Source organism: Oncorhynchus keta, chromosome 10, assembly GCF_023373465.1.
Source record: "Oncorhynchus keta strain PuntledgeMale-10-30-2019 chromosome 10, Oket_V2, whole genome shotgun sequence".
Classification (NCBI taxonomy): domain Eukaryota; kingdom Metazoa; phylum Chordata; class Actinopteri; order Salmoniformes; family Salmonidae; genus Oncorhynchus; species Oncorhynchus keta.
In genome coordinates, this window is record NC_068430.1 from 63,497,544 (window position 1) to 63,516,594 (window position 19,051).

At 44.2% G+C, this 19,051-nt stretch overlaps 1 protein-coding gene and 1 long non-coding RNA gene across 9 annotated transcripts in view; one reads left to right on the forward strand and one right to left on the reverse strand.

Annotated features, from left to right (window-relative positions):
* Positions 1-18,082, forward strand: part of LOC118389389 (probable helicase with zinc finger domain) — a 74,759-nt gene extending 56,677 nt beyond the window's left edge. For 5 of the 6 annotated variants that reach the window (XM_052527502.1, XM_052527500.1, XM_052527504.1 and 2 more), the window contains 8 exons: positions 912-1,099; positions 4,220-4,442; positions 4,578-4,660; positions 5,400-5,901; positions 9,952-10,171; positions 10,340-10,925; positions 12,803-13,100; positions 13,622-18,082. In XM_052527502.1, the coding sequence (XP_052383462.1) occupies positions 912-1,099; positions 4,220-4,442; positions 4,578-4,660; positions 5,400-5,901; positions 9,952-10,171; positions 10,340-10,925; positions 12,803-13,100; positions 13,622-13,989 (2,468 nt within the window). In that variant the 3' untranslated portion in view covers positions 13,990-18,082. The remainder of the gene's footprint in view (positions 1-911; positions 1,100-4,219; positions 4,443-4,577; positions 4,661-5,399; positions 5,902-9,951; positions 10,172-10,339; positions 10,926-12,802; positions 13,101-13,621) is intronic. The other variant, XM_052527505.1, reaches the window with a different exon arrangement.
* On the reverse strand, positions 1,115-4,213 carry LOC127932285 (uncharacterized). Of its 3 annotated transcripts, none has more exons than XR_008144702.1 (5): positions 3,662-4,213; positions 3,413-3,612; positions 3,063-3,262; positions 2,522-2,621; positions 1,115-2,421 (listed from the first exon to the last, which is right to left on the reverse strand). It is a non-coding gene; the product is annotated as an uncharacterized LOC127932285 (long non-coding RNA). The 3 variants fall into 3 exon arrangements; XR_008144701.1 differs by having other exon boundaries at positions 3,063-3,312; XR_008144700.1 differs by having other exon boundaries at positions 3,063-3,612.
* Positions 18,083-19,051: the final 969 nt, after the last annotated feature.

Sequence of the window (19,051 nt, forward strand, 5' to 3'; positions counted from 1 at the left end):
CTCTTCTGCAAAAACAACAACTTGTTATTCATAATACAGGAAGGACACCAAATTTCTTTCTTTTCCATTGTTTGGATTCACTTCTCAATGGTTCACGTTCCACTGGGATGTGAATATTCACTATTAGAGAGCTGTAGCACAGAGCAGTGTACCCTGCTGTGTAGGAGCTCTGTCACCATGAATCTAGTCACCCCGTATGGAGAAAGCACCAGGCGCGCAGGGGAGAGATGGACAGGAGGAGGAAGGAGGCATATTGTGCCATCCCTTTTAGACAGAGAGCTGGAGCGGCGAGAACAGGGAAGCGTACCAAGTGTACCGTCATAACAGTGTACATGTTATTACTATCATCATCGCAGTAATCACTGCCAGCATAATCATGCATCAGAACTGAGCGCTCCGTCACCATCCTGTCCCCCATCACCCACCCCGACATTAGCTGCAGAACTTTAGGCCCACATCTACTGTGGCAGTTTCTAGAAGGTTAACTGTTCTTTATCCCTGTCTGGGGGTCAAGGAATTATCATTCTAGTTAGATCGTCACAGGAGCTGTCTACACTTGAAGACCAACATGGCGCAATTGTTGTTGTGAAAAACAATACAATATTAAGTTAAGACATCTTAAGTACCAATTGTTTGAAAATACAATAACTTATTATCTCATGGGGAAATGAGCGTGGTCTGCATAGGCACAAATAACACAGGCCAAAACAGTGATTTGGTCTAGATAATAAAATCCTTCGCAACAAGACTAGCCACTGCTGAAATTAATATCACATAGGAGTAGCAAATCATGAGCAGATATAAACTTTTATTTTCTATTCTACTATTCTCTTCTACTTCTAAGAGTTGCACATTGTTAGCAGATATGAACTTTTCTTTTCCTCTTCCCTTCCTCCCCCAACCCTCTCCAGTTCAACCCAACCCCGCGGTGTTGATGGGCAACCCCATCCGGGCGTTCACGCCGCCCTTAGGGGGCACACCTGGCGGCATGGGCAAGTCCCCCAGTCCCGTGCAGAGGATAGACCCCCACACGGGTGCCAGCATCCTCTACGTGCCCGCCGTCTACGGAGGCAACATGGTCATGTCCATGCCACTGCCCGTAAGTATACTGCTACTGGGAATTGTAGTTGTTTATTGTTGAGGGAAGACTCCAAATGTGTTGGTTTTGGTTTGAATTCATGCATTTTTGTAAGTGTATTACTTTGAGTCGGAGTTGGAAGGGGTTAACTGTGTGCGCAAGAGCATACAGCGTACCGTACACTCTTATGCATGCTAGCACACACACACACTGACTTACACAAGTCCTTCAGTTGGTGTTCGTTCTTGGTCTAAATGCACTGTTTATTTGAGTTTCAAAGAAAACTAGATTTCTTTGGGTTGTAACGTGATGAATCAGTCCAGGAAAAAATACGGACCCCTTATGCAATACTGCATTTAATTCAGACTTGTCAGTTGGGCTGTGGTGTTACGCCGAGTTGTTAACGAAAACTCAGCAGAGCGTAACGATTGCTAATAGAGTGTCAAAATCCCCATAAGCTTGATTGCAAAATGTTCTTTTTGTGTTTGGGCCCTCGGTCTCCGTCCGTCTCCTCCTTGTCTGAAAACAAGACAGAGAACAACACGTTAATTGAGAATAATGACTTCTGTTAGTCTGAACATTTTCAGCTCTGCCCGCAGGGTGATATTTCATGCTCGTTATTCCTCGTCCAGTAATGGAAAGAAAGTCAACTCTTCGTCTAACCCAACCTCTGCTGTTTATTTTCCCATTAAACCATAATGGCACAGGGCTGATAGAATGAAGTTTTTTATTTTTTATCAGGAGTATGATTTGCCACGGCAAATAGCTAAGTGTCGACACACGGAGGGAAGACTGTTTAAAATGTTGTTCTCATTAGATACATGGCATCCTTTTTTCAGTTTCATCATTTTGGGAAGCAGAAGATTGTTTTACTGTTTTCAGGGCCTTTTTCTTTATATTTGAGGAGGATTTTATTGGCATACTTTTTTTTGATAAATACATTTATATAGGAGTTAGTTTATTATATGCACCATGCGAACAATTGGAGAGCCTTCATTCCTTCGCATACCAATGCCTCTTTTTTCTTTTTTTTGGCAGGTGTGGATGAATGCGCTTTTGTTCAAAATGGCTTTTTTATTAATGTTCATTATATTTCTGCTCACTGTTGTCAATCAATTTGCATTCACTGCAATAAAGGGATATGTTTCACTCACCAGCCGGTCTGACAGGTGGCAGAGACCGATCCAACATCAAACTGCTCTCCCTCACTGAAACAGATGAATATTTTAACACACTGTCTGTTTCCTCCGACCTGCATCAGCCACTGTGCTTTTCACATAGACCATCTGCACATGGGGGGGGGGTTGTGTTATATAAACCAGTTTATAATAGAAATAAGGCACCTCCTGGGAGGTTGTGGTATATAAACCAGTTTATAATAGCAAAAAGGCACCTCCTGGGGGGTTGTTGTATATAAACCAGTTTATAATAGCAATAAGGCACCTCCTGGGGGGTTGTGGTATATAAACCAGTTTATAATAGCAATAAGGCACCTCCTGGGAGGTTGTGGTATATAAACCAGTTTATAATAGCAATAAGGCACCTCCTGGGAGGTTGTGTTATATAAACCAGTTTATAATAGCAATAAGGCACCTCCTGGGGGTTGTGGTATATAAACCAGTTTATAATAGCAATAAGGCACCTCCTGGGGGTTGTGGTATATAAACCAGTTTATAATAGCAATAAGGCACCTCCTGGGGTTGTGGTATATAAACCAGTTTATAATAGCAATAAGGCACCTCCTGGGGGTTGTGGTATATAAACCAGTTTATAATAGCAATAAGGCACCTCCTGGGGGTTGTGGTATATAAACCAGTTTATAATAGCAATAAGGCACCTCCTGGGGGTTGTGGTATATAAACCAGTTTATAATAGCAATAAGGCACCTCCTGGGGGTTGTGGTATATAAACCAGTTTATAATAGCAATAAGGCACCTCCTGGGGGTTGTGTTATATAAACCAGTTTATAATAGCAATAAGGCACCTCCTGGGAGGTTGTGGTATATAAACCAGTTTATAATAGCAATAAGGCACCTCCTGGGAGGTTGTGGTATATAAACCAGTTTATAATAGCAATAAGGCACCTCCTGGGAGGTTGTGGTATATAAACCAGTTTATAATAGCAATAAGGCACCTCCTGGGAGGTTGTGGTATATAAACCAGTTTATAATAGCAATAAGGCACCTCCTGGGAGGTTGTGGTATATAAACCAGTTTATAATAGCAATAAGGCACCTCCTGGGAGGTTGTGGTATATAAACCAGTTTATAATAGCAATAAGGCACCTCCTGGGGGGTTGTGGTATATAAACCAGTTTATAATAGCAATAAGGCACCTCCTGGGGGGTTGTGGTATATAAACCAGTTTATAATAGCAATAAGGCACCTCCTGGGGGGTTGTGGTATATAAACCAGTTTATAATAGCAATAAGGCACCTCCTGGGGGGTTGTGGTATATAAACCAGTTTATAATAGCAATAAGGCACCTCCTGGGGGGTTGTGGTATATAAACCAGTTTATAATAGCAATAAGGCACCTCCTGGGGGTTGTGGTATATAAACCAGTTTATAATAGCAATAAGGCACCTCCTGGGGGGTTGTGGTATATAAACCAGTTTATAATAGCAATAAGGCACCTCCTGGGGGGTTGTGGTATATAAACCAGTTTATAATAGCAATAAGGCACCTCCTGGGGGGTTGTGGTATATAAACCAGTTTATAATAGCAATAAATATCTTAAATATGCTTAAATATCTAGCATGGTAGTTCAGCTCGACGCATCAAGGCAAGCTGCGTTCACTCTTCAACACAGTATCTCCTGCATATGTATGTACTTGTCAGTTGTGAAAGTCTTAATGCATTTTTACCAGGATGTCCATGGGGAAGGCGGGATCATTGCATAAATTGGCCTAGGTACCAAGATCACTCTTTAGGAATGATCTGTTCCCTAGACTTGCACTTATTTGGTTCTACAGATATTTTAATTGATTTAACAGGGAGAATGCACTGTAGTGAACATTTTAGAATGAATTTCGATAGAACACCACTGGAATTAGCTGACCTGCATCCTGTCAAGCCTGTCTGCTCTGACTAGGCATATTGCACGGATTGATTTATATTGACTCGTATTGATGCGATGTCCAGTCTGTCCCCATCCAGTTGCCGTGGCCCGGCTACCAGAACCGCTTTGCCATGGACCCACGCATCATGAACCACCAGGCGGCCATGGCCTACAACCTGAACCTGCTGCAGGCCCAGAACCGGGGCTCGCCCATCCCCTACGGCGGAGTCACACACCCCTCCCCCTTGGGCATGGGCCAGCAGACCAGTCCCGACAAGGAGCTTCAGGCTGATTCCGTCAGAAACGGTGTGTAGCACATAAGTTGAAGTGCTTTAATGTGGAAATTGCTAGAAACTGCGTGAAGTTGGTGTTTTAGCACAGTAACTCAAACACAGCACAGTAGCTGAAAAGGTGCCTGCATGTTTGAACCCCCCCCCTCAGGTAAAATGGACGGGTGTGCAAAGTCCGAGCAGAGTCGGCTGCAGACACCAGAGAGGAAGACCTCGGAGATGAAGGACAAACCGGTATGTTGTTGACTCGCTCTGTAACCACGCGGTGGGTGGGCTTGGTGCTTTATCACAATGAGAAAAAGGACTTTTACTAGTCTCCATTAAAGCCTCTATTTAGCAATAATTCAAATAATACATGATTTCAAAAAGGAGTGTTTTGCTCACACGTATTTACAGAAATAAGTATTGATATTAGAGTGGTTGGTTGTTTAGCAACAAAACCGACGTGTGTACAACTATGGGGCGAAACAGACTGGGTTGGCTTGATTGTTGACAACATGTAAACTATATTTACTCTCCAATGTTTTTGAAAACATAAATACATTTGCACAATCAGCACTTGTTTTCTCTCAAATACGTCGTTGCAATTGTTGTTTAGCGAGCTAGCGAATTTTAGCCATATTAGCATAAATGTGACATCAGTCAAAACACAAAACAACACATGGTATCAAGAACAAGATACAACTGGCTGAAACGAGCCACCTGCGATTTCCCCACCTGGCAGTTTCTTGTCATCGTTTCTGGTCATCCAGAATCACAACAATACCCAGACTTCTGCCCGAATGAAGCATCGTTGTCTTGACGTTGTCAGCTAACCAACCCATTTATAGTTAATGAACCATTTAGAATTGATACATGTATAAATGAATATGTATATATTTAATATAGTTTAATTTATTCTGTAGAATTGCTATATGGCTAAATGAGCGATGTGATTGTAGCCCTGTTCACACTTTGTTTTCAACTGCTCCAGGGAGAGTGTGATCCGGGCGGTGGCCGAGGTCTGGACTCTCAGACGGACGGACTGGGCTTCCCCAATGCCATGCTCCACCGCAAGGACAACTCAAGCCAAAGACCCCTTAACTACCACCTGGCGCCCCCCAACCCGGCCTTTGCCCCCCATCCCGTGGGTCGGGCCTTCCCCCCACAGTACCCCGGCATGTCCAGGCTCCCCTTTAGGGTGCCGAACCAGCACCCAGGTGGGGGCCCGGGCATGGGCCAGCCTAACCAGCATCACTCGGCCCAGCTATCCCCAGCCTACGCCAGCGGCAGCCACAACCCCTCCTTCTTTGGTGGGGCCATGGCCTCCCACAGGGGTGTGCCGGAGACTGAGGAGGAGGGGCCGGAGGAGATTGGGAATTCCATCAGGTCCCAGATGAGCCACCAGGTGGGGCACCACCCGGCCCTGTCGCAACCCAGCCGAGTTAACAGCTTCGGAGAGGAGAACCAGGAAGGAGGCCTGGGAGATGGGATGGGTGAGTTCTACCATAGAGTTCAAATTCTACGAGTGCTACTTTTTTTTTTGTCCCTTCTAACCGGGAAGTTTATTCAAAGCAAGGGAATGATAATAACAACAAAATAGCAAACAAGAATCTGTAAATGTTGAATACTCTTGTTATGATACAGTATACTGGTGTAAATGTGTGTTGCGTTAGTCTGGAAGGGCCAGTTTGGTCCACAGATGGTCCCAGAAGGCAGGCTGTGTGACGGGGCCAGTCCAGGTAGGTCCTGGTCTTGACCATTCTGGCCAGACGGTGGTGGGCAGACATCTGCCTATGTGGGATGTCCTCCAGGATGAGGAAGTCCCTGTGCTCCACCAGCATACAGAGAGTGGCCAGTCTCTGCTCCATCGAGCACCAGTTACTGCTCAGGAAGTGGTGGCTGGCATAGAGGCTCGCTGTGATGTTGTCGACTATGTCCTTCCCTCGCTGTAAGTCGCTGCTGGCAGACAGAGACATAGGAAGGGAGGCCCCAAGACTTGTCCTTCTGCTGTACGACACATAGGCATCATAGCGGTAGCTGGGGTTGGGCCTCTGCAATCCTTCCTCCAGCCAGCCTCAGACAATGTCGAAGAGGGCCAGCTGATGGAGCAGGACCACCAGCATAAAGAGGAGCAGGGCCAAGGAGGTGCAGAGGACCAGGACAAATCCCAGGTCCAGGGTCCAGTTGGCCTCCAAGTTCTGGATATTGTTAGCAGTCTTGCATGTCAACTCCACTTTTCCAGCCTGAAACAAGATGACCTGGACTTGTTTTTGTCTCTGGGCCCAGGTCATTTGCCAAGCTGCAGTACAGGTGAGGATCTGCGAATAGCGTGTACCTCAGGGGTTCTGGGAAGCCTCCCATCGTGGTGAACTCCTCATCGATTCGCACAGCCAGCCAGCCAGCCAGCCTGAGGGAGTGCAGGTTTCTGCTCAGGTCCTCCTCTAGACTTAGGGTTCCACAGTCGTTAAGGTTCAGGCTCTCCAGCCTGGTCAGGTTGTGGAACATGGCCCTGGCTGCAGGTAAAGGTCCAGTTCTTCCAGCTTCAGAAATCTCAACTGCACAAGCCTGTTCAGGACAGTCATGTCCGTAAACTTGGCATAGAGCTTTGACTGGAAGTCAAACTCCTGCAGGGAGGGGAAGTACTTTGCGGCTAAGTGAGACCCACACATGAGGCGCTCTGTCTTGGCCGCGAGGCTGACAACAGATTGGAAGAACAGCCTCCAGCAGTCTTGGAAGGACACGGTTGGGACACGGAGTCGAAGGGCCATGCCTGGTTTTGGGGTCGCTGCCAATGATAATGGATAGGTTGTGACACACTGAGAAAATTGTCATGTGCATCAACCCCTGAGGGAAGATTCACACTATTCTCTGACTCACTGGTTGGAGGGAGAAAGTTTCCTGAATCTATACTCTTTCGGGAAGTAAGGTGGATTAATGTATGAGCTTTGACGTGAACAACTGGGTTATCTTCCAGTGTTATGGTCTACAAGCTTCGCAGGCCCTAGAAAACGTGCTTGGTAATCTGTGAAATATTGTTACTACGTAGGTCTAGGAACCTCAATTGACCATGTCCATTAAATGTAAAGTCGACAATAGTGGTGATTTGATTGATTGCTAAATCCAGACCCTCCAAATGTGTGAAACAACAGAACTGCTCTGCGATGTTATGTTGAGCCATTTCATAGACAGTGTCTTCAGCCAGGTGACGCGTCTCTTGAGTGTCGGTCACAAAGAACACCAAGCTCAGCTTTGTCAAAAAGGGAAACTCATCTTGGTGACATTCTTCAGATAATGTATCAAGCTCAAGTTTATGCTGGCAACAAATCCAAAGCCAACAAGAATTATCGTCTTTATACCTAAGCAATTTTTGACTGTGGATGTGGAGTAGTTCCTGAATTTACAGTGATCTAATTCAGGTTGTGTGATTGACAGTTTGAATATACCGTCTCGCCAAAGGGAAAATAACCTAATCCGTTGATACCAGACTGCAGAAGCTGTTTCTGTACCTCATCGGTAGCGGGCAAAGACCGAGATGAGATGTTTTCAAAGCATTTGAATGCTCCTTTTTCTCAACGACGTGCATTAGGGAATGTAAAAAACACCTCTTGAAGACTATAGAAGTAAGGAAGCTCAAGAACGGCTCCCTTTTTGGTTTCGGGGGCAGTTCAAAGACTATCTCGTCTCGTCCAGGCTCGGAAGCCTATAATTATTAGACTTCCTCCAGGTTAGTCAGGTCAGTAAAGGTGTTGGATAGAAGTGATGAGTTGTAACACTTATGGCAATACAGAGAGTTTCTTCACCCTGGACAGCCCCTTGGATGGTCTCAGGAAGAATCGTGGGCAGACACCCCTGTATGTGAAGGCTCTTGAGGTTGTCAAATTGAGACCGAGCGCCAGACAGCAGGACATACCCTTCTCTTATCTCAAGACAGAGGGCAAGGTAGTTTTACAGAACGATGGAGAGGTTGAGGACACATACATCCCAGCACGTGGCACTGAGGTTGCCGTATTGGCATTTAGGGTGAATGAACTCCCAATAGTCAAGTCTTCTCATAGAGAATGTGTCACTCAATCAACCTCAGGAACCAACCATCCATGCTGCAAATAGCCCAAACTGGAAGCCTCGTTTTTTTTTTTTTGTGAAGGAGACACTGGTTTGATCAAATTAGTTGATTATCACACTATAGTTTGTCTAAGGACATAAATGTCTTGTCCAGAAATGTTTCTTGTCATTCAGTGACAAATAAAGCCCTGCGCACAAAGAAGGAAGCACCTTTTTCCAAATGGGACAAGATGTTGTGAGATGACTTGTCCAGTGGAATGATCACCTGGAGTTATTTCACTGCTGTGTTGTAGCTGTGTGCATTTCCTGTTGAGCTATTTACTGTATACATGTATAGCTTTTGCTGCAGTCTCTTCCTGGTCTGTATTTTTATGGCTTGGGACACAGATAAGGTTATAATTGGTCAACACATCAATTAGTTTTTCTTCAGAATCCCTGAGAGGTGGTGGTGGTAGTAGTAGTGGGTGTGTGGTCTATCTTTTGACATGCAACAGTCTGAGGTCACGTTAGACTAAACTGATGGTTCTGGGCACTTCGGTGAGTGCCTCCTGTTGTTGTGGGAGATCCAGTAATCAGTTTTTCCCCTCACTTTTTGTTTTAAAGTTGATGCCGGTATCACTTTCACATGATTACACAAAAGGTCAGGTAATTAGCTATAGGGAACAACGTTTTTGAACTTTGAATGGTTCAAGTCATGGTTAATCCAGAGAAAATAGTGTTTGACTGGAATTCTTTATTTGAAATGGCTTTCTGAAAACAACTTTTTTCCTTTCGAGTGGCTGGATTTCAATACCGACCTTAGGCAAACTTCCAAGTTCTTTTTCACCCAGAAAGGATAACATTACACTGTCAACCTTACTCTTTCACTGAAATATATCATCTGTTCTCTGAGGAAATGGGAAGTTTAATAAAAGGTGTTTTTTTTTGTTAATTAAACCTAACGCGTGACTCTACAGCATTCATCTGGGTTTAATTATACCGACATATATGAATTTAATAATTAAACACCTTTTATTGAAATGATTCTCTCTGCACAACTCTTGTAGTTCCAGTTTGCTCTTTGTTTCACACACCTTGGTTGGGCTGTGAGGTAGCGACCGTAGGCTATGGCTTGTTTTTAATTTGAGTCTTTGACTGGGTCCAGAAACAACCCCTTGTCACTACAACTTTGATATTTTCATATCTAAAGACACTTGGACAGGCCTAGGTTTAAGCAATCTGGCGATGACTCCTAGTCTTCCGATGCTTCTACTACCTAGGCAAACAAATGATCTTTTGGTATTTGTTAGTCCACTGTTGATACACTCCCAAAATGTTTTGCATGTCAGCAATTACACTTTCAATATATAGAACTTTCAAAATACAGCAAGTGTCACAGAATGATGTTTTTTGCATCATATGATGTGACACTAAAATAATAGTTTTTTGATACAGTATCAAACCATAATCTAACAATCTCGCTCCCTCTTTCCCTACAACAGACTCCCTAACGCTGGAGGCCCTGAGCCAGCAGGCGCGGCTGGGCCAGTGGGGTGAGCCCGGGCCCTTCCTCCAGGGCGGTGTGGCCTTCCCTCTGCCCCAGCAGCTGGCCCATCTGGCCCAGCCCGGCCTAGCCCGCTTCCCCCCTCAGCTGCTGGCACGGGCCAACTGGAGAATGAGCGCCGGCATGGAGGACGAGGCTGGCGGACCGCCTTTCACTAGGTAACCTTCAGGGCCGACAACGGCTTTGTCTTGTTCTCTTTCTCTCTCCCTAGCGCTCTTTCGGTCTCGGGCTGTTTTTCATCTCACTCTCCGCTCACACCCTCTCTTTCTACCGACTTGACTGCCTTTGGATATGAAGGGTATATATCCGTCTTCTGTCCTCCGTAGGTTCCCAGGCCTCCTAAGAGAGATGCCCCCCCAGGATCAGCCCGATCCCAGGGACCCGGTTGAGATGCAGCCCCCTCCCCAGTCCCGCCTGCTCCAGTACCGCCAGGTCCAGTCCCGCTCTCCGGGAGACCCCTCCTCCCCCTCGTCTGTAACCTCCAACCACACCGGCCCCTTCCCCCCTGGCCCCTATCCCGGCCGAGACCCCACCAGCCACGAGCTGGAGCTCCTCAATAACCCGGGTCTCCATCAGCACCCGGGGAACCAGCTCTACAACCCCAACGCCTACCCCCACCAGCTGGGCAACTCCACTACCCCGCCCCCGCAGGTCAAGTACCTCCTCCAGGAGGCCCAGTGGCCTCACGGTGGAGCTGGCGTGGCCCAGAACCACATGCTGGCCCAGGGCCAGGGCTTCCCCTATGGGCTGCCCGTCATGGCCCACCCCAGTAGACAGGAGCAGGTCCACCTCATGCAGCTCCACCACCAGCAGCACCAACAGCAGCAGCAGGGTCAAGGCCCAGGCCAGGAGCCCTACCACCCTCTCTCCCCCAGAACAACAGGTGCCACCGCCCTTCACAATGTAGAAGAGGTAAGGACCATGCTCTATCTCTGTGTGTGTGTGTGAAGAATAGAGTTGCTGTGACTATTATACTAGTATGGCTCCGTCTGTCACAGTTTTGTGCGACAGTATACTTACTGTCTTTTCACCTCACTTCCAATGCTACGTTTTAGCACGGACGGGTGCATGTAAATGTATTTCAAGATTTTAATACATAAATGTTTGGAGAGAGATTCTCACCATGACATCACAGGAAATGGAAGCTGTGACTTTCTCACTCTCTGTAATGAGTTTTTCTGACCTAAAAATGACTGAGAAAAGGAGACTTGTATCAGTTAAAGCGCAGCATATTGCTCAGAAGCTCTCCTAACGCTGGGAAAATAATTTCCTAACTTTGTCGGAGTAGAAAGTTAAAGCCAGGTGACTGAGGACAGGAGATGCTAGGGCATAGCATTAAGGATTTCTGTGGGTGACGGTGTGGTCCAGGGTTTGGGCAACCCTTGTCCTGGAGAGCTACTGTGTGTGCATGGTTGTTCATTAGGCACCAAATGGACAAACGAGCAGGGACTACATGGGACTTGTCCAACACTCATTTTCATTTCCCAGTGCAAGATGTTTGAAAACATTTTCCGTTGCGGGTCCCTAATGAACACGACCAAGGCATTTGGTCCTACCCAGCTGGGTCAGACCACAGAGTGAATAAGCAGCCCTCTCCATCCTACGTATGTGTTATTGTCTAGCCTGTTCGATTAACGTGGCAGCCTAGTCGACCTCGTGGCATTTTCCTTTATTAGATTTTAACAGGCAATTAACGTTATTGGAAGACATTGCTCTGTTCGGGTGCCAATATCCGATCTGAAAAGGATATTCGCCCACAGTGTATCCAGTTGAAGTGTTAAGACTCCAGTGTTTTCGCTGCGTTCATTTAGCTGTGGCGCTGCGCCACGGTAAATCATAGTATTTTTACCAAACATATTTTCGATAATTTGTCCAGGTGCAACATCGTTCTAAAGGTTATTTAGCTCTTTGCGCCGGTGTGGCAGTCAGACCTGCCTGAGCAGGAAACGCAGGGTGGCTAGTCAGACCTGGAGAGACTGCACACCACCTCACCTCTCACCTAGTCAAGTTTCTATACTGCACTAGTCAAGTCTCACCCCTCCACCTAAAACAAATATGTTTTGGGGGGAAAACGGCTAACCTCTAGCAATTCTACACATGGGGAAGAAAAATGTGCAGTTTTATAGCTAATCTAAAAAATATATATGTTACCCCCTTTCTCTCCAATTTTTTGATATCCAATTACTATATTGTCTCATCGCTGCAACTCCCCAACAGGCTTGGGAGAGGTGAATGTCGAGTCATGCGTCCCCCGAAACATGACCCGCCAAGCCGCGCTTCTTAACACCCGCACGCATAACCCGGAATCAACGTTCAACTGATGATTGGCGTTAGTCCTTTTGGAAAATCTGACCGTTTCAGTAAAAAACAGTTTTTGCCACCAACATTTCCAGAGAAGAAAGGGTCTCTCACAGGGTGAGGCTCAGCTCACCAGTCATCAACACCTTTGAATGGTGTTCTGGTCCGAGGGCTGTTCTGTTTTCATACCACTGTCCAATTTCAGAATGGGTGTTTTTCTCGACTGCTCTTCGGAATGCTCAGCCTGTCCCCTCACGTGGCTCTTATCACGTCTTATTGGTATTCCCTTGAGTTTTCCAGGATTTTATTCATGATTCCCTGCATCTTCCCAGCTTACGGGAACTGTAATGGGCACTCTGGCAGAAGAGTGAATGTGTTGTATAAGTGAAATGACAACCTTGTGATTGACCTAGATTGTATTTTTTTCTCTCTCCTTCCTTGCCTCCTTTCTGTGTCCCACCTGTCTGTTATTTTCTTTCTCCCTCTCTCAGTATGAACCCAGGGGTCCCGGGCGGCCCCTCTACCAGCGGCGGATCTCCTCCAGCTACCCAGACGAGGGATCCCCCGCCAACGCCGCCGCCTTGGCCCAGCAGCAGCCACAGCCCTGCCCGCCGGACCCCCAGGAGCACCCTCACACACACCAACACCCTCACCCCCACCAACACCCCCACGCCCCCTACGGCTACCCCCCGCCCGAGCTGTGGCCCGGCAACGGGGGCGGCCCCGGCCCGTTCCAGAACATTCCATGCAACGGAGCCAGCACACTCATTCAACACCGGGACCTCCTAGGTATGTATCAGAAGCACCACAAATGACTTTTTAAACTGTTATCAAACTGTTATGCTAATTATTCAGCATTCTATTGACTATGTACCCGAACGAGGTACAGTGCAGATCAAGTGTAACCTACTGCACTCATTGTACTTGGCAGTGATAACTCTAGCAGTGGCAGAGTTGTGACAGGTGAGAGAGAGCCAGTCGGGGTTGTCATTAGGGTTTGACCTAGTGAAAACAATTTGAAGGCTGTTGGCTTGTTGGCCACTAAGGTTGATGAATCCTCCTGCTGAAATGCCTGTCATGTTTCTGCCATTGTCAATGATTCCAACAATGCAAGCGTGACAAAAGCAAATGTGTCAGTTTCCTACCCACTTGTGACCATTTGTTCTCCTGACATTGACAAGTAACCCCCAACGTATTGTATATTTTGGAAGTTGAACGTAATCTCTTCATCCCTAATTTCTCCTCTTTCCCTTCTTCCTACTCTTTCCCCTTCACCTCATCCTTCTTCCTTCCTCCTTCTCCCTCTCCAGTAGCTTCCAAGGCCCTGCGGCAGGCAGCAGAGGAGCAGATGAAGGCTGAAGCGGCAGCAGCAGTAGCTGCGGCCCAGCCTCCCGCCCACTCCCTCCAGCACCTCGGACAATTCCCCCCTCTCATGCCCAACAGCAAGCAGCAGCAGCAGCAGCAGCAGGCCGCCCCAGAGCCCGGCCAAGTCTCTGGGGGCCCCCAAAACCCTGGCAAACCCCCCACCATGTCCTACGCCAGTGCCCTCCGCGCCCCACCCAAACCCAGAGCTCGTCCCGAACAGGTCAAAAAGCACAGCGACCCACTTTCCCTTCTCCAAGAGCTGAGCATAGGAAGTTCAAATGGTAGCAACGGATACTATTCCTATTTTAAATGAGTTTCACCCCTGAGAAATACCCCCTAGAAAAATATAAAGAGAGAAAAAAAAAAGATAAATAATGGCAAAACAAAAAAAAAACGGTACAAGTGCTTTTACAAATCGTTTCTATTCATCGTTTTTGTTTCCCGCTTTTTTGTTTTGTTTTAAACTTTTATTTGTAACAGTCAAACCTTTCTTCTGTTTCACATATCTGACATAAAAAATATTTAAAAAATATGTAAAACATAAGTATATATAATGGATGCATTACTGGTATATATACATACACATTATGTATATATGAATATATGCTTATATTATGTACACTTATATATGTACGTAATGCAAAAAAAAAAAAAAGTCGAAAAATGAACTAAAATGATTTTAAAAACACAATATTTGGTTGACCACTTGGCTGCCTGTCTGTTTTCCCTGGTTGAAGTTGGTTATGTTGGCCACTTTGTTTTTTTAGTGTTTTTTTTAGTGGAATTCTATGTCTTGATTTTCATCATAGTTGTGTTAACAGGGAAAAAGCTAAGTGGTCAACTAATTTCATATAAAATATATGGAACATTGTATAGAAGTAGATGCATTTTCCTCTAATCTGTACATATAGAGAAAATAAATGACTGAGTTGTATGCCACAGACATGTACCTAAATTCCTGTATCATGTTAGAATTTACATTTAGACTTGATTTGGTTTGCTTTTAATCCTTAACCTTAGACATTCTCACCTGAAAATCATCTTCAGTAACAGATTAGTGGAGTAAATGGGATTTTTACATACATGCAAACACACACGATTCAGAATAAAACTATTACTTTATTATACATTTATACAAATGTGTTGGTTGCACGTCGATTCCTTTATTTCACTGGCCCCCTCTCGTTTAAAAGATAAAAATAGAGCATAGATGATGATTGATGATAAGCATGCAAAGCCGCATCGAAGTGAGGTCTACTGTTGTCTGATTCCAACTTGGAATAAATAGTTTCAGGAAGAACCATGGTACGCGTCCTCTGCCGTTTCATCTGAGGCCCAAAGATAGTTGTTCGATTGGCTTTCCCATTTGTCAGTTAACCACTGTCTTTGAAGTAGGCATATTGCGTGATGGGGTTAAATTCCAACGTGTTACATGTCCAATCACATGTCGACCAAACATCTAATCAGTTAAGCAAAACTGCAGATAAAAATTTGAAAGTATGTTGAGAAACTTGAGACAAACTGTATGAATGAGTGGCTGGGTAAACGTGGGTCATAACTAAGGCTCGGCTGCTGAGGGAGTCTGAAGGTATAGAGAGGGATGACGGCCAAGTTTTAAAGATTTTGATTCACGTTGAGTGAGATGTTGGGTCTACGTCAGTTATCTCCTTGTTTTTCTTTGACCTACTTCAGAGCTTTACGGTCATTTTAGAAAGGCTTGAGAAAGATCCTGTCACCAACTTTCCCCAACATTCCCTGGTATTTCTGAAATCCCGGTTTGATGTTTTCTGGAATCAGCAAGGGAGTAAGCAACTAGGGAATCGTCTGACTTGGAATTCTTCAACCAGGATTTCTAAAAAATTTAAACTGGGAATTTGGGGAAATTTGCAACCCTAGACTATTTTTTGCAACCCTAGACTTGTGTAGGACTTCGGCCCGAAAGAATACTGTCTGGTTTAGACCAGCACTATCAGTTACCATTTGGTTCTGTCTTATCATCTGAGTTGTACTGGTACTGCAATTACAAGTCTTTTTCACCGATATTCCGTGTACTCTTTGTCATCAGCGGACATCACTTTTAGCTACCAACCTCTTGCTCTGATTAGATCGTTGCTTAGATGACAGAACTCATTCTGTCTGTTTGCCCTGGCAATTTGCCTGGAAATTTAGACAGAAAAAAAGATGATGCTTTTATTTTGACGACTCAAAATGTTTCAATTGTTAGCAAATAAATGCAATCAGTGTGGGTTATTTTAACCACAACCTTTTTAAAAAATAGTTCAGGCGTTTGTAGGATTTTTCTGACATGCATTCCCATTCAGTGATGTATTTTGTTTTTAGGGTGACCCGTATCTTGTGAGTGAAATCGATTTGCATTTTTGTAAAATAATTTGCTAACAACCATCAAGCTGTCAAATCTTTATACATTTGTATGGTGTGCACACTCAAAAAATAAATTGCCTGTAGGATAAAATGATAATGACAATTATTGACGATTATCAAATGCAAATTTGTGACTGATTTTGATTGACTTGGTAGATTTTTTTTGTGTAATAGCCACTGTTATCACATTTACTGGAAACCATCTTCTCTCAACTTTTCATGATTCATTTATTTTTAATTGATTAATGGTATGTTTCAGTATATTTTAATAAAAGACCCTTGGATTCTAACTGGTACATTTTATGTAACTATTTAGTCATTCATTTTAATGTATGAGCCCGTCAATCAGAATTGGGTTTTTTTGTTTGTTTTTTTAAGAGTCAAACATGCTGTCAGCTATTCAGGAAGCAAATCTAGTTGGAATGAAAAACATCTCTTAAACATAGTTGAAACAATCATTCAAAACATTTACGGGGACTTCAGTTTATTTGAATTTTCCAAGGTCCAGATTCAAGAGGTTGTGAATTTTAGGTTCATCACAACAAAAAACATACTTGTAAATATGCATTTTCTAGGTATTTACAAACAAGGTTTAGGGAGTGCCTCAATTTTGTAGAAGCTGTTTAAAAGAAGAGGTATGCCCTTTTTAATTATGCAAATTCACAAAATCAACTCACAAAAATGGACATGGACCGTGTTGGCAGTCACAGCATCTTATAGTAATATAACTTTTTTAATTCATTTTTATAAGATGGTGTCTGGCTGCTTTTACAAAGTGTTTTTGTTGCAGGCATATAAAATGTTATTTTACTGTAGAATACTTATTTTTAAAATCAATGTTGCAGGAATTATTTGTCCTTGGTTCAGTTTTTCCGCTAAATCCAATTTAAAATATATTTTAATTTCAGCGGTGCTTTGTGGTTCGACAATTATTTTTCATGTAAGACTGTACATTCATTCTGTGCATGCCAAGATGACATGACTTGTTTATGTCCCCGATTTTTATCAAATAGTTTATTGATTTGTGCAACAACAATAAAAAATGTTTTTGTTCTCTCCCTACCAAGTAACATTTTGGTATATTATTTGATCTGTACAATGACTTTGTGACATTATTAACAAAAAAGTATGATATTTTACTAACATGTCAATGAATTGAAGATGTAATGCTCATGTAAGAGTTGTTTTTCCTCAATTATTTTGCTGGGCAAAAGTTGCTCCCAGCCATACGGGGCACATATTATAAGCTTTGAATGTCTTTAAAAAGAAGTGGATATCAAATTTGAATCAGTTTTCTGCAAATTAGTTGTTGGTTAACCTCTGAATTGTGCAAGACTTCCTCACAATTTCTGCAGTATCTGATCTGTATTTGTGTAAAATCCAAACCATAAGCGATTGTTCTTAATAATCTTGTCCAGGAGTAAGTAATAGTAGGTCTGTGCTTGTGTCCATACCGGGCCTTTTTCAGGCCTTTATTATTGCTTACTCACTATCAAAATCTCAATTTTTGTGCCGTGTCATGACTTGTGACCTGACTGACTTTGCATCGAGACTGAAGCTTTTAATTTTGTTTGTAGACAACCAAGTTTGAATGTCAGTTAGCCTCCACCCAGACCTAGTCACATATTGCGTGTAAGTGGCTTATGAAGGTTCCTCACGTTGCTTTCGTAAAACAACCTTGACTTGAAGGGATGGTTTTTGTGGTGGGAGCAGCCTTTTGCCCAGCCAGTAGAGAGCACTGTGTTCAGCCTTTTGTAAAACCACATCTCCTGTTGTCATCCATCTTGTCTCCAGTCTCTATTTCTTCCCCTCCCACAGTAAATCAATGGCACGCCTGTTAACTGTTATCCCTCCACTGGATCCACACAGGTGGGCTACGTAATGATGAATATTTCCCTTTCACTCTTTTCAATTCAATTGGTGGTGGTCATAATAAAGGATTTAGACTTTGTTTCAAAGGTTTTATTTAATTTTTTTTTTTTTTTTTAAATGTGTTTCTCTATTAAAGTGTCTTATTGAATCAGTTACTCTTGTTGTTATTGCAGAGACATACTTCAATTGTTGGATTGGATGAGGTAGTGATTTCCCTGTGGAAAGGAAGTGCACACAATGTGGCTCAATATCCCAAAAGGAACACGAAGGGTTACGCAACTGACTTTACTCTCATTAAGTCGCTGGGTGTCTTGTTTGCCATTGAAGTTATGACTTGTCGTTATCTCACTCAGAAGTCATGTGGCCCCTGAGGAACACAACCCCAACACTGTATCTGTCTTAGGACCGGTTTATCCTTAGCAGTCTCAACAGGTGCGCAGGCCCGCTACCCATAACTGCTGCTAGTGGTTTACAGTACCCCAACAGGTTGCACTCAAGACCCAAGGAAAATAGACTTGCGTCTTGTGCATTTGATCCTACTATTGGCTTAGAATCAAACTGAGGGAGCTCTGAAGTATTTTCCTCAATGTTTCTATTTTTGATCCATTCTCCATGCGGTTGCTCCCTCTCTTCCACCTTCTCTGCCACCAAACTAACTCCGGCTGTGAGTTTTTGGAATCTAAATTAACCCACCAAGGGAGCGTAGACTGAAAATTTCTGGTTCAATAGCCTGGACTCTTTCTGATGTGGGGAAGGACAGGGAGGGTGCTCTTGCTCCTCTTTCATCATCCCCCAACACACACAGTGAGGGGACGCTTCCACAGACCATGCTGTCATTCCTGCCAGTGACCAGCGCAGGTTCCCGGCAAGGTTTCCAGCAACAGTAACCATTTCACAAATCCCCTCTTTGACCATGCTGCAAGGATTTTTTCCTCACCGCAGGTTTGTGTTCATCGGGACACGCAAAGGAAAACCTTTTGCAACAAAGACCCAAATTAGCCTTTCTTATTGGGGAAGTCCAGGTAGTCTGTCCCGTTTCTTCCGTTTTGTGCCTAAATGAATACGACCCAGGTGTCTTGTATACAGGAGACAAGGATGAAAGAGAGCGGCAGGTAGCCTAG